This window comes from Antedon mediterranea, chromosome 8, assembly GCF_964355755.1.
Source record: "Antedon mediterranea chromosome 8, ecAntMedi1.1, whole genome shotgun sequence".
NCBI classification, from domain to species: domain Eukaryota; kingdom Metazoa; phylum Echinodermata; class Crinoidea; order Comatulida; family Antedonidae; genus Antedon; species Antedon mediterranea.
In genome coordinates, this window is record NC_092677.1 from 10,489,689 (window position 1) to 10,504,636 (window position 14,948).

A 14,948-nucleotide genomic window follows, 5' to 3' on the forward strand; every position below is an offset into this window, starting at 1 on the left:
CGCCACATGTCAATGCCTGGGGATACAGCCTTCTCAACCTGAATTCACTACGGTATTGTATTTTTTTTTTCAAGGTTAGGATAATTGTGCACATTTGTGAGTTAATAAACTTTAAGTTTATATAAGAAACCACTTATCGATGACAAAAAGTACACACGCAATAAGTAATTACTTACGGCGCGTTTATCGAGTTGCTATAGAGACTGTAATCACACCAATACACATACGTCCGATCATGGAGGAAATATACATGTTCCTCCGTGGTCCGATTGAGTTAGAAAAGTAGCAAATAAAATACGATGTTTTTACCAGTCTAATACAATCACAAACGGGAATTGAAAATCAGAAACTGATAATTATTTTACATACATTTAGATTTATTATAAAACAATTTTACTACATAAAAGTTTGGAAAAAGTGAAATTTATAAACTCTTGTTATAATACAGATGTGTAGCCTATTCAAAATTAATACCGACTACTAAATGTTGTATATTGCTATTATGTAATTAAATAAATACTTCTGTAAAAATTCATTATTGTTTTTACATTCGTCATCGACCTTCTCGAACATGTGCGCCAGCTCCATTATCAATATCATCGTCTGCTCCTAAATATGGTTCAGAAGATAGAAATACACCTTTTCTTGGAGGAGGCAGATTCCGCCGTGCCGTAACCGGTGTAGAATCAGTACTTGTTAACATCAATGCTGAAGGTAGACTCTGTGACGAAGGAAAGCTTCCATCTGGTGAATTCGTGTCTGAATATTCATCTGGAGGCGGTGGCATTGGTGATATTCTATAAGGCGGACGCCTATGAGACCGTGGGCTGTTGGTACCACTTTCTGGTTCGTATAACACTTTACCTCTGCGTCCTAGCCCAGGCCTAGGCTCACGTCTACCATTGGGTTCATTGTTATTTTGACCCTTAGTTTGCGCAGAATTGTCCCTTTTATTTCCTGAATCCGGTTCTTTCTCTATTGATAAACTATCATTTTCAGATCGCGCTTCATTGATATTGCTAAACACAATAGGTGAACCAGTGTCATCGAGAAAAACACCTTTGGTAGAACCATTTGGTTTGTTAGGCCTATCACGAGGACTATTATTCTCAGATCTCACCACAATAAACACATTTCTGAGAGCAGTAGCCTCGCGTTCTGTGGTCCTTACGGTATTTTGACTCTGTCGAGTCTGTGAGTCTTCCCTATTTTCTTGTTTAGGGTCATCGCTACAATCACATCCCGCGCATAACGCACCAGAACAGATGAATTTGCAGAAGTACTTGCTATGTTTTGTACAGCAAGAGCAGGGCTTCTTGGAGAAGCGACGTCTGCGGCAACATCCACATATCCAGGCAAAATAACCGGGTCTCCAGCAACACCAGTACAGTACAAAAGGAGATAGTACACCGATTACTGCTAGACTGATCCATAGTGGCATTAAATCGGCTGGTTCGTTTACTGAAATACAAATCATAATTGTTGAAAGCGATAATTAAAGAAGAGTATTATTGTGCACAATAATGGCACCTCTAGCATTTTCTAGTATTACATTTTTTGTAAACTTCTTTATTTTACACCAACAGAGTAAAAGACCAATAACATGTCGAATATTATTATACATAATATATAATAAAGTAGGCCTACGTAAAAAACTATGGAAACCACACAAATATTGGTATGGTTCCCGTAGGCATGATGTATACACGTTTATAGGAATCCTTGTTGAATACAATTTTTTAAAGCGACTTACTTGGACAAAATGAGGGAGAACCATCAGATTGATCGCTATAATCTTCTGCTCCACAGTTGGAGATGTTCTGCCTGTCACAGACGACTTCTGATGATATGCAACGTTTGGTTGTGCTACACTGAAAATCAGATGACTGACAGTCTGATTCTGCAAAGAAACACATGGACAATTTTAGAAAACAAGATCGAACTTTGAACTTTGACATGATAAGGAAGATTAGTTTTGAAGATGATATATATATATATATAATATGTAGAATATAAATAGAAGTGTGTAATAACCAATCAAATACAAAACTTACCAGAATTAAATGCTGTGAAAACTGCCCTAAAATCAATAACGCTCCAGTCTCCATTAGAAGTCACACGAATCGTCATACTGGTTCCCGTCGACTCTACAACGCTCGGTCTAACGGTACCACACGGGTTCTGAAGAAGCACAGCTGAAGTGGATGATGAACCGTCATATAACCGTAACGAGGCATGAGAACAATTAGTATTATCTCCATACCTGAAACAAATTATGAAATTACTGCTTTTTGATAACTTCTTTAGAAAAAAAAATATAGGTCTACTGTACACGAGGCCTTTTACATCTATCCAGAAGTTGCATCTGCGAGTGAAAGGGCCATTTTCGGTGTATATAAATTTAGGCCTAAGTGTCTAAGGTGAGGTTGAGCTAATTAATATTTTACAACCCGTTCGGTATGTAAAATATGTCACAAAAAAGCTATTATTGAAAACTGATCTTTATTAAGTTGTTGCACTGAGAATGTATTACGTAACATAATTACGTATTAGGTAACTCTGGTGTATACTAACCTTTCTCCGATGTCAAACCATCGAAAGTCAACCATAACTTTGGTAAAATCTCCCATTGCAGTTACCGTGTAGGAACAATCAGTTGTTTGGTTAAAATAGTCATATCGACCCTGTGTTGAATGAGATGACATGACGAACCCGTAGGTTTCTATCGTTTGACCACAGTTAGAATTTAATAACGTTACTGAAAAAAATATCATAAATTAAATTAATTATGGTTTATCTATGATTTTTAATAATTTATTCTTCAAATTCAATAAATCAAAAACAATAATAAAAGATGGAAAAAATTACCAAAAGAAAATGAGAGCAAAAGAAGACACGGTAACGATATAAGCTCAAAATCTTGTATTTTCTTAATTGTTAAATGTTTAAGCTAATCTATAGTAATGATAACAACAATTTTAAATGTAAATATGTATATGTTTGTATGATGTAGTATGTTTAAGCGGATATTAGGCCTTGATGGCATTTGCAGAAAATTTAATTTAATTGAATTGCCTTTTTGAAATACACTGTACAGTATAAGGAACTTCTATAGGAAATGTATAAAGAGACAATAAAATGTTTGTTTAACCCTAGAATGTCATCGTGGACTAAAGAAAACATTATTACAACTTTGTTTCTTTGTAAAATTGCATGTTTTCATTAAATTACTTATGGAATGTACACACGTTCTTTTTAAAGACGATAGGCCTATTTAAATGTAAAACTTGTGTTGTCTGATCTGCAATTATAATTGAATAAACAATGGTTCTTATGCTTTTTAATCCGTACTACACGGAGTTGGTCTGCACTGAAAGTTATTGTAATTAATGAACTAATAATCAATATTGTTTATACTAACCTGTATCAAGCGAATCCCTAGATCCTGTGTCACTTGTGGTCGCACGATTACACTCGGAACTCTTCCTAACCAGGCATCCTAGTAACACGACAGGAAATAAAATCCTCATCTTACAGGTGCGAATCTAAATGAGCCACCGACATGTTTGATGATTTACCATTACTACTCTGAAGTTAGAAACTTCACCGTGTTACCATGGACGCCCTGAAGTAGCGTCCGAAAATGTGAACCGTGGTTCGTGTGCTGCTATACAAATAACGAAGTTCTGCGGTTCTGCTAGACTGATTTTTCATAGTAAATGGCCCTGTGCAACATTATCAACGAGCTTTCGAAAATAAATACAACGTAGGAAAAGACTATGTAGTCTGTATTAGTTTCTGCTGTTTAAATAATGTGACCCGACACGCTAACGTAAGCCAAAATTGTCTCCCCTTCACAACGATACATTGTTGACCGCTTCATTTACCCGTTTTCACTTCTTTCTAATTCTCGAAATTGAATATCTTAAGTATTTCATATAAATGGTAATTACTTCAATGAGTATAACAGAAAAAAAAAACGTGTGATGAGTTTATTTATTTGATATAAAACGTGAACGTACACATTTGGTATTTATATACATACAGTGTAGGCATATGTTGCTTGTATAAAAATAAAAAATGTTTATCTAATACACAATATCATATATATATATACAATAATCAGTCTTATATAATTTTTTTTAAATTTAAAAGTATTAATATAAAAGAAAAATTGTTAAATAACTTAATGCAACAAGCTACGGTACGGGGTTGTATTTAAATATATAATACTGTATAAAAATAAATTAATTTAAGTATATTTTGCGTCTGCTCCTGGCGTTATGTAATTTAATATATCTACTGATATAAACCGGACTACCACAATATTTAATAGGATTATGTGGTTAATGGCTATAATACGATACGAGGAATTGTGCCACGATACAACAACAACCCACCAATGGGCGGGAAAGAAGGTACCATGTTACTGACAGCCCGATTTTCAATGATTGTTTGCCGTAACGTCATAGGCAGACAATGCTGTTGATAGATGTGATGGTGATGTGCAAGTCCAGGATGTTGAGGAAATTGTTGCAGTTGTGTCACTGGGTAATGGATGACGTTTTGAAGTCGTGCCAGAGATGGCATTGACGCTTGAGTGCTGGTGCGTTGATTGACGGTAACCTCATATGACATCGATGGTATAGGCCTACTTTTGGCTACTGGGCCTTGCTTTATTGGTGAGTCTTGTTGATGTACACCAAACGATGAAGAATATATACTTGATATCGGGGAAAGCGTTCGTTCTTCGTTGTCCTACAAGAAAAATGCATTTACCATACATTAAAATGTTTCTCTAACAGTATAGTATTTTTATTTTTTTCGGAATAATATAGTAATATTAATAGCATTATAACTTAATACGGTTTTTGTTGTAATGAAAACCTATCATCAACATTGCTTATGTATCACATTCAACCAATCACGAACTAGAAATTCCCACTGCTGTGGACAATCAGGGAAATGTAATTTAACTCTTCCCTGGGACAATACCATTCTTTGTTTGGTTGGTTACTAAAGCAGAACAACATTTTAATCGAAATGTCTTTGAGACATTCCGACTTCTTTGTTACACCAAACAAATTAGAGATTAGACAATGGAAATAAAAGAATTCATCAAGAAAGACACTTATAGAGTTTAAGAGACTACTTTGGTTCTAATCCAATTAATAATTAAGAAAATTAGTTTTTCTGATGAAAGCAAGAAGAAACTTTGTAACACACAATTCATTTATTGTTCTATAGCCCTAACTGTATATAAAGAGTTAGCTAATAATAGTTTGACAAAAGGACGCCAACAAATTAGTTTTCCCCAAATGTATTGCAGAAAACGTGAGTCATGTCCAGTTCTTAAGTCATGAAATGTTCTTACCTTTAACATCTTATATCTTTCATCTTTATCGGGAAGTATATGTTCTGATATCCGTATCTTTTTAACATCTGTAAAACATATTTATGTTCAATGTTAGTAGAGAAAGGGTGAGAAAACATCGTATCCAGTTAATAAAAATTTAAATATTCTAAGTAAATAATTATATCTAAAAAGTAGTGCAAAACTGGACAATTTCTATGAATATTGAACATTTATCTGTCTATAAATACATTACCATTTATAATTGTTTGATTCTATAATACAACAAAATATATTTTGTACTTTTTTAAACTGCTAATAAAAATATATTATTGTGGTCTGTTGATTAGGTAGTTTAACAAGTTTTGATTAACTAGAATGAAAGTGTAGGGACAAAAGATTCCAATCAACTGATGATTAAGGATTAGGCCTAATCTATACACCAGTAATCTGCCTAAACGATTGAAAAGAAGTGGCGCCCTTAGTACAGGTGTATTATGAACTGTAGTTATCGTTGGCAAAATACACCTCAATTAATTTGTACATCTGGTTTAATTAAGTCTGATCTTATTATGGCAATCTTGTTAATAAGCTTCGAATTAAGCCTAAACAACGTTTTACATTGTAAAAAGAGTTTTTACAGAGACCGCCATTTGGGGCATGCGCAGTAAAAACTTTAAATAAAAAAACACAAGGCAGTCAAATTGAATAGTTTCTATTCTGTAAATGTTATAGAGTTATAATCAAGTAATATATAAAGTAATTAAAAAAAATATTGAATAACAATTATTCTTTGATATTGAATTTTGCAATAAACAAATCAAATTAAATTATATAAAAATTAAATAATCTGATGCCTTTTGAGTTTGATGTTTTGGAATTATAAAACTATAAAATGTTAATTTGCTAGAACCCACAACCTACAGATCGCTAGCCTGGCATTGACCATCTAGCTTGTGTATGGTGGCTAAAGATAGATTCGAGTTCACGGAAATGTTAATGGTTACTGACTTACTTTGTTGTATTTGTACTTCAATGTCTTCTTGTTTCATGGCTTCTGCTTTGGTTTCATGTTTCCGTTTCTTAGTTTTGGAAATTCCCAAAATATTTTCAACTGAGAAAGAAATTTTGCAATTTTTGCTCGAAAATTGCTTCTCTGTGGATCCTTTTGAAGTAGAACACTCGATTCTAGCATTGTTTTCCAAGTCTTCATTTTCTTCTTTAATGTTCAAAAGTTTTCCATTTGTTTCTGATATGTTACTAAAGTTGTCCAGACTTGAAGAACTATTTCGCAAAATTCTATTAATTGAGCTGATACTTGGAAGATTGTCTTTACTGCAGATGCCCTTAGCCATCAAATGATCTCGGATCTCCCAGGCAAACATAGACGAGTTTTCCTGTTTGAATTCGATTATCTTACAAATTACAAAGGGTGTTGACACTCTGGGCTTACTTCCTCCGATAGCTCCTGGTAATATTGAACCTGTCTCTGCAAATCGACTCAATATTTTACTAACACATCCATGAGAAACCAGCAGCTGACGGGATATGTCACATGGTCGAAATCCAAGATGTGCCAATTCTAATATACGATGGCGTATGTGGAGTGGTAGAGGACGACCATTTGCAAAAACTCCACCCAACTGGTTGATGCCGCCATGACCTAAAAGAAAATGATACTATTTAACTAACATACCCCCTTTCCCCATCTTGGTAAACCAGTATCATACGAAATATGACATTTTAATTTAAAAGTCAATATTTACCTGGTCTTGTTAGCAAACCTTGTAACATATTTCATATAAAATAAACTTTTAAATATGGGCTCAAATCACTGTCGAACTGGTTGTTGAACAAGAGTATAACAAGACTTCGCGGACAAGTCTTAATTGCTTCTGAGAGTCACTAATCTAGACCGTAAATACATATATTTGTCTAAACCAAATTACACCTTGTTATAGTGTATCTTTGGCTTTGGAAGTCATGTAAAGTCACCGCTATCTGTCTTATTGATTAAATTGACTAAACTTTGTTTTCAATAGATATTGTTACTCCTGAAAGAATAAGAACTAGATAATGTCGCCTAATCAGCGACCGCCTATAAGTTGCTCACTAAACAATATGAAGCGTATTCTTCTAATTTAGACAAGATTATCTGTTCTTTCAAAGAGCAATGGTCCGTGGAAGATATTTCAAATATTCAAAAACTGTTGTAAATTCCATTCCAATTAGATTATTCATTGTTAATTAAAAATAAATGTAAGGTTATTCATTTACTTTTAATTATTCATTAATTTAACCATACTTCTTAATAATGACACAGCCAGATGATTTAATGGACTCATGTTAATGCGCACGTTCTGGAAAATTCTGAACGAATTGTTTTTAAAATTGTATTGTTTCGAGTTCGAAAGAAAGCTTTTGTTTCTTTCAATATAAATAAAAGAAAAGCCCGGAATGAAAATATTGAACTTAACAATTGTTTTGTATTTGAACAAGAAAGTTTGAGATAATTTCATGTAAAAGAGCATATGTGCAGATTGTGCTTTAAACACAGCAGTAATACTATATTTATTAAACGTATTTAAACGTATCTAAATCACAATAACGATATTTGTAATGCCCATATAGAAAGTCAACCTTTGAAACGAAAAAGTATTTAGACTGACAGATTAAATGAAGCCCGTTATTTCTAACAGCAAACATTACCAAAATTAGCTAACTTTATTGGCTAATACACCTTGATGAATAACAAATCTCTTTTATACTAATTAGAGAATAAGAACTTTATAATTGATTATATTTATTATTCGACTCATGCCTTCATTATTATTGTTGCTAAACCCAAGGCTGGTCACGGCGGCTCAAAATACACACACATACGCATTAACAATCATTTATTGTATCGATTGATTGGAGCTTTTTTTTAGTATTGTAAGTTTGGTACCTACCACCATTAAGTATTAATGAGCGATACCTAGGCCTATACAGGACATAGCCTATCATTTTTGAGACATTAGGCCTATATTTATCTATAAATTTAAATTAAGTATGGCTACGATATACCCACTAACTCTCACCCCTCGCAAGCTTATGGCGGCGGTTTTGCCATTATAATGTGTAATGTAACATTTCGTGTTGATATATTAATGTTTAAGCTTAACAACGCATTATCGTAGTACGTGTCATAAACCCCAGGCTCTCGCATCCCATTTGCGTATAAGCTAAATTTGGCATAAGTTAAAGGCCTAATTCATAATGTTATTTTGTTGTGTAGTACGGTACAGTACACTGTCTATATCTTCAGGTTCCAGGTGGGGTTTTCTCAAGATATACCATAGGCCTATTCGAATGGTTAATTTATAAGCCTATGAATAACGGTTACAAGCGATTAACAATTGCGAAGTCTCATCGGTTACTAAGTACTCCAGTAACATAGTTCATTAAGTCTCCTTATATTAATTCAAAGAGTTTAATAAACAAAACCAGGCTAATTCTACCCATTGCTACTTAAGCTCTTCACTACATCATAATGAATAGTCCTAAGTCACTAGGCTATTTGAAGAAGTAGCTATTGATGAGGATAATACGCCTTTCTGATGAGGTTTACCACTTTCTCACAAAGAAAACAATTCCGGTGTTATAGGCCTAACAGTGTTTCATATAATAACAACTCAGAATCAAAATCGGACATTTAGCCTGTCTTGTAACTGTTCAACAAAATATGGTTAACTTGAAAAAGAAGATGTAATAATGTCTCAAGTTACAGAAAATGATTATGATATAGCCCTAATATATTTAAACTTTCTTCGATCAAATTGTAAAACACACAGTACATAAAACGACTTCAGCTTTTACATTGCATGAATGCCTTTTAGATTTTACAATAATCATATTTATATAATTAACAGAAAATTCTTACCCGTCTTTACTTTATTCAACATTGTTGCAGTAGGTTGAATCAGTGTGTAAGTTGTATATTCAGTTTGTTTTACTTGAAAACTAAGCGCCTCTAACACGGTTTTTACCGATTTCTTTAGTACAATTTGATTACTGAATGCCACAACGAGAAGGCCTAAACTAACTGTAAACTTCGAACAAACCGCAGTGATAAATGCAAAATAAACCGACACCATTCTGTATAATTATAAGCAATCGAGTAAATTACCTTTGGCACCAGTTTAAATTGCTCTTCTATTATAATCTATTTAAAAAGAAGATGGTGTCTATCTTAATTGAGTATTGTATTGTATTGTTTGAAGCCACGCTAATCTCGTCTTTTTAAAGATGTAGGCCTATTTGTTCAAGCGCGGGTCTGTATTTTCTCTGCTTGGTGCCGCGGAGGATGATCGCACAGCAATTAACTTTCAAGATTTTCTTTAATAAATCTTAAATCCTATAGTCTCTATGTAGTGTCAAAATTATATACTTGCAGTGTAGATAAACAGATCATAGTGTATAATAAGGTTCTGATCGTTTTCAATTAATGGTTTATACAACAAAGATGAATCCGTATTATGTGAGACAATTTGACCATTGTACAAGCTTGGCGCCACTTGAAAAAATCTCTTTTTTTACAGGAAGGAGTATAAATTCTCAGAAAAAGGTATTAGTAATATATAGGCCCTAATTAAGGTTGTGATTGCAGCAATTACACGTCACATTTGACATTGTTCCTAAAATAGTACCCCTTTCCGTTTAGTAAATACAGTAAAAATAAGATCATCTGATGATCTGTTTAAACAAAAAGGAAATTTTACAATAAGAGTACTCAGGTTAGGCCTACATAAATCTAAATACTTAACACACAATTTATATATAATAAATGTTTATTTGCATGTAACATAAGTGCAATTATCATATCTAAAATACTATACTACAAATAAAAGTAGGTACACATTAAACAAAACGAACAATTTACTGCATGGTGTTCGAACCGAAAATATAACAATTTATATTACAGGACTGATTTACAAAAAGACATGTATTATTCTGTATTTTTTCAACTGATACAATACATGTTCAATGTTAATTCATCCTCTTCATTAGTCACTATTTAGTCTGTTGTTACTTTGCCAGGTTTCAAGTTAGGAAACTGACTCAGCTTGGAACTTCCGTTGCTGAAAAAAATGAAAAACGACTTTGGATTTTCTGCAGCTGCCCAAGACATGTTCCTAATTATTCAGAGATATCCTATACCAATATTGTACATTAATGATTGTTGATCTATTTTTTTACAAATAATGTGATTCATATGTTGAACGTTTCGCTGGTCCACGGCGAAGCATGCTAAACAGACACATTTTGTTCGCGGAATTCCTATTGCTAAGTTTTGTTTTGATTTTAAATAAACGTACAAGGATTCATATTTATTTTATTTGTATACACTTGCAATTTAACAAAACTAGTAATCGGGTTTACAAAATTATATAAAAGATTTTTGAGGATCCGAATTAACGCACCCTTTGTAACCAAAACCCTCAAAATGTCTATTGATACAATAGAGAAGTTTCGACCAATCCCAAAGCACAAGATGACGTTAATAGACTAAAAACATCACATGTTATATAATCACGTGTGTTAAGCTCTGTCTACATTATCAAATTATATGTGACAAAGAAATGTGATGTGCCCATATATGGGCACGATGGCGTAATCACATTGACAGTTTAGACATAGTTTTAGACTATTTTAGTTACATCAAAACTGTTTTATGAAATGCATTCAGCTTGTATAGAACAAAGTATTTAATACTCAGGTCAACTAAGGTAAAACATTAATTAATACAGGTAATTTTTGTAATAATTATGTGAAATTATCCAAACTTTAATAGTGACATACATATTTGTTGAAAGTAATAAACATCAACTTTAAATCGATAAAATGTAAATACCTTAATTTGTAAAACAACATTATATAAAACTAAGTAGGCCTAGAAAACGAAAAAGTTATGTCCACAGACACAGCAAATCAGAAAGTGTATAATGTTAGAGAACTGGTCAGTTCGTTCCATGAAATGTGAACGCATGTAAACGAACATTTAGACCCTGCTGCAATCATCATCGGAAACATTATGTATTTTGTTTTTTTAAAGCTTTGAGATATATGACGACAATATTCCCTCAAAAACATTAATGTGCATTATTGCTCGTATCAATCTCTTATATTTTAGAATGTGATCGTCTTGCTTTTTTCCTGGAATATCTGATAAGCACTAACGCTAAGATAACCACTATGGCAACAACTAATAAGACAAACACGACGATAACTACCGGATGAAGAGTGCTTTTATCAACCAAAGGTGATTGCATTGTTGGCGCAGCCGTCCATGATGTCGTCGCTGTATCCGTTCCAATTTTGATCGACATTGCCGCTCCTTTACTCAACCTTCCATCTGGTGTTTCAACTTCACATTCGATCACTGAATTGTTGTCGCTCTGTTTTAAATTGGTTATAGTTAGTACACGATTGTTTGCTTTCAGTTCAAACCTTCCGGTCATCATTATATCAACATCAACTTTGCTCCAAGAGTATTTGACATTTTCTCCCGATATCTCACTACAGACAAACGTAGCATTATCACCTACTTTATAAAATGCCTTGTCAGCTCTGACTGTAGCTACTGGAGATCGTGGAAGAGGTATGATAGTACAGAATGGTTCGTGAGCAAACGCATTTGAGATGGCTTTGCAACGAAATATGGCACCTTCGTCTGCGCGTTGTAATATCTGATAGTAAGCTAAGGTTGTTGTACCCGCTTGGTTTAAGACTTCCCGACCGTTAATGTCCCATAACAATGTAGGAGTAGGCATCAGTCCTGATGCTGTTGCTGCTGAGCACGTTAGAGTAATTGTATCCCCAATTTTTGGTTTAGTTGGAGAGACATCGCAAGTAGGTGCACCTTCCATCGGCACTTCAAGTGTCAGAGTAGCTTGTGCCAATTTCATGAAGGTTTGACGTGAATCGATATACCCACATTCATAAAGACCACCGTCAATATCTTGAGCATCAGTAATCTGTAGATGGAAATCACGCTTCTTATTGTTCCAAGTGACTTTGTATCTTCGGCGCAGCTCTGGATCGGTGACATACAGAAGGTGATTTACACTGACATACTTTTCACCAAGGTGCTCTACATGTTTCCAAACAACGGACTCTCCAGTTTGTATTGATGTCACACTGCATTCCAACGTGGCCGTATTTCCTCTTCTTACTTTCTGACTTATTGGACCTTGTATCAACTGCACTGCAGATGTAAAACTTGTTGAGTAAATGAAAAATAGAATGCATGATATTAAAGCCTTCATGATGATGTACTTTGTCAGTGTGCTCCTAAAATCAACGTTTTCACACTGAAGCACAAAACGAATATATCTGATTTTCATAGGCCTTCTCTCATAATTTCCGATTTAAGTTAACCAATCAGATGCAGCCAATGAATTGCAATGAAAAATACTCACTTAATGTCTTCTGATAAATAATTATGATATGGAAAGTGTGATTTTCCCCCTGAAATGTTACTGTTTTTTGTTTTTATGTAAATAGGAACCTTGCTGCTCAATTTGCGTTGTATAATTAACAATTAATTAGCAAAACAGTTGTACTGTAATAAGCATAATAATCAATTTAGACAGTTGGGGGTTCAGGAAACTGTAAAGTGTAGTCTAAAGGCCAATTTTCACAGACGAGCGGTAACGGTAAGCGGAAAATCACAGAATCTGTTACATCTATCCTGAGCGGAAACTGCCCGTCCGCTCCGCGTTGTGCGTAAATGGAATAACCAGGGAGTTGAAAATTACCGCTCGTCTTTGTAAATTGGCTTTTAAAACTTAACTTTAAAATGGTACTATAAAGTTATATTATCACGGAAGAAAATAAATCGAAGGGTAAATAGTAATGCCTATACCTAAACCAAAGGTAATGATTTTTAAAATGCCGACCGATATACCTACTAAATATCGCTTATGTTTGCTACAATAATTATTAATAGCCTAATTCTGAAGATATTAATTTTAGCTCCTACTCTGGATCAAATCGATTTTTTGCTGAATTATTTTATTTCAAAATAGATATATATTACAAAAAACATAATATCAACCATAGACAGGTAAAAAAAATAGCTAAATAAGTGATAAAACGTAAAAGTTTTTTTTTGAAAAGGATGAGTCAGGAACGGAAAATATTACTTTATTTTTTGACCTGATTTAGGTAAAGTGAAAGTAAGCTGACGAGAGAGAAAATGAATTGTTACTATCAGTGCCAAATTTGATAAAGATGCTATAGGCCTAAGCTAGTAGCTACAATTCCCATTATGAAAGGATTTATTAAACTAACCTCTTTTTATTTATTAAAATGAATAGGCCTAAGTGATCAGCCTACGTCGTTAATTATATCATAATTAAACGAAGAAGATTAAAATGGTATTGACACATAATTAGACTACCAATGAGGCCTAAACAAACAAATAAAAAGAAAGTAAAAAGACCATCAAGAAGACAAAAAAATAACGGGTCGATAAACCAAATAAAAAAGATTCAAAAGGAAAACGTATCTTTAGCAAAATTACAAACCACCAAGCCCACACAAAAAGTATAGAAACAAATTGTGGAAAGTGTAATGTCTGAATGATGGAAAAATTAATTCAAGAGGAGAGAAAGTATGTCATAAAATCACAGTAGGCCTACATTGATTGATTACACATTTGTTTTATAATAATAATAATAATAATAATAATAATAATAATAATAATAATAGGCCGATGCTATACAAAATACAGTGATAACAAATTACGAGACTATTTCTGACAAAAATGGCGAGTGAGATTGTGAATCTCTGAGAAACTTATTTATAAGATAGTACATTCGAAACAAAGTCTTGAAATTCTTTATTTTTGGAAAGTTTTTCTTATAATATAATGACTAATACATATTGTGACATTACTAATTGACTTTGTCCAATTATTAAAGCTTATCGAATTCCATAACCACATTGCAATAATTAATTTCCTGCCAAGGTTTGTCCCTTCCTATATTTAGTTCGTCACGTGTCGTATACGCGTGCCAAATACGCCCCTGACTCGTCACGAGGGCTCAATCTTAAGAAACTTCCGATGATTTAATGAACAAGGCCTACATGTACAATTTTTATTTTTGGCAGCAAATTAATATGACAAAATGTGAATTGATATAGTTCCACGTAATCTGTATATTTCCTCCATGGTTATACCATGGAAAAATGCATAGGCCTACAATTTGAATTTCCGTAAATTTAACACACGCCGGGAAACTCCGTCGCGAGTGCATTGTAGCAACTACAAAGGAGATGAGGGCCTACCAAGGTTACGGTACAAACAGAAGAAGGCAATACGTGCAGATAAAAAACCATTGTCGATCATTTCGATTTATATTTTTTTGAAATAGGCCTACACATTTGAAACTGGCACTGACTTCTTGAAAGATACCATATTCACATAAAAGTGATTATTAATATTAAACTAACGCGTTTTTTTTTTTAATGAATAAGCAGGTCGTTTCATAAAATCAACGGCAAATTGATTGATTACGGTCGATATCATTACAAGGAATTTAATATTTAT

At 33.5% G+C, this 14,948-nt stretch overlaps 2 protein-coding genes across 2 annotated transcripts; both read right to left on the reverse strand.

The window, feature by feature from the left end:
* Window positions 1–437: 437 nt before the first annotated feature.
* On the reverse strand, window positions 438–3,614 carry LOC140056775 (uncharacterized). The gene is made up of 5 exons (XM_072102252.1): window positions 3,422–3,614; window positions 2,575–2,758; window positions 2,055–2,263; window positions 1,754–1,900; window positions 438–1,461 (listed from the first exon to the last, which is right to left on the reverse strand). The coding sequence occupies exons 1-5, from the start codon at window positions 3,528–3,530 to the stop codon at window positions 554–556; spliced, it is 1,557 nt and encodes a 518-aa protein (XP_071958353.1). The 5' UTR covers window positions 3,531–3,614; the 3' UTR covers window positions 438–553.
* Window positions 3,615–11,514: 7,900 nt separating this feature from the next.
* On the reverse strand, window positions 11,515–12,660 carry LOC140057603 (neural cell adhesion molecule 2-like). Its single transcript, XM_072103319.1, has one exon. The coding sequence runs from the start codon at window positions 12,658–12,660 to the stop codon at window positions 11,515–11,517; it is 1,146 nt and encodes a 381-aa protein (XP_071959420.1).
* Window positions 12,661–14,948: the final 2,288 nt, after the last annotated feature.

What these genes read in the sequence shown, in the direction of transcription:
- LOC140056775 (XM_072102252.1), bottom strand. Translation starts at nt 3,530, where the DNA reads ATGAGGATTTTATTTCCTGTCGTGTTACTAGGATGCCTGGTTAGGAAG. An exon ending in TTTCACAGCATTTAATTCTG is followed by an intron (nt 1,901 to 2,054) that starts GTAAGTTTTGTA and finishes GTTTCTTTGCAG; the next exon opens with AATCAGACTGTCAGTCATCT. An exon ending in TTCTCCCTCATTTTGTCCAA is followed by an intron (nt 1,462 to 1,753) that starts GTAAGTCGCTTT and finishes TTTGTATTTCAG; the next exon opens with TAAACGAACCAGCCGATTTA.
- LOC140057603 (XM_072103319.1), bottom strand. Translation starts at nt 12,660, where the DNA reads ATGAAGGCTTTAATATCATGCATTCTATTTTTCATTTACTCAACAAGT.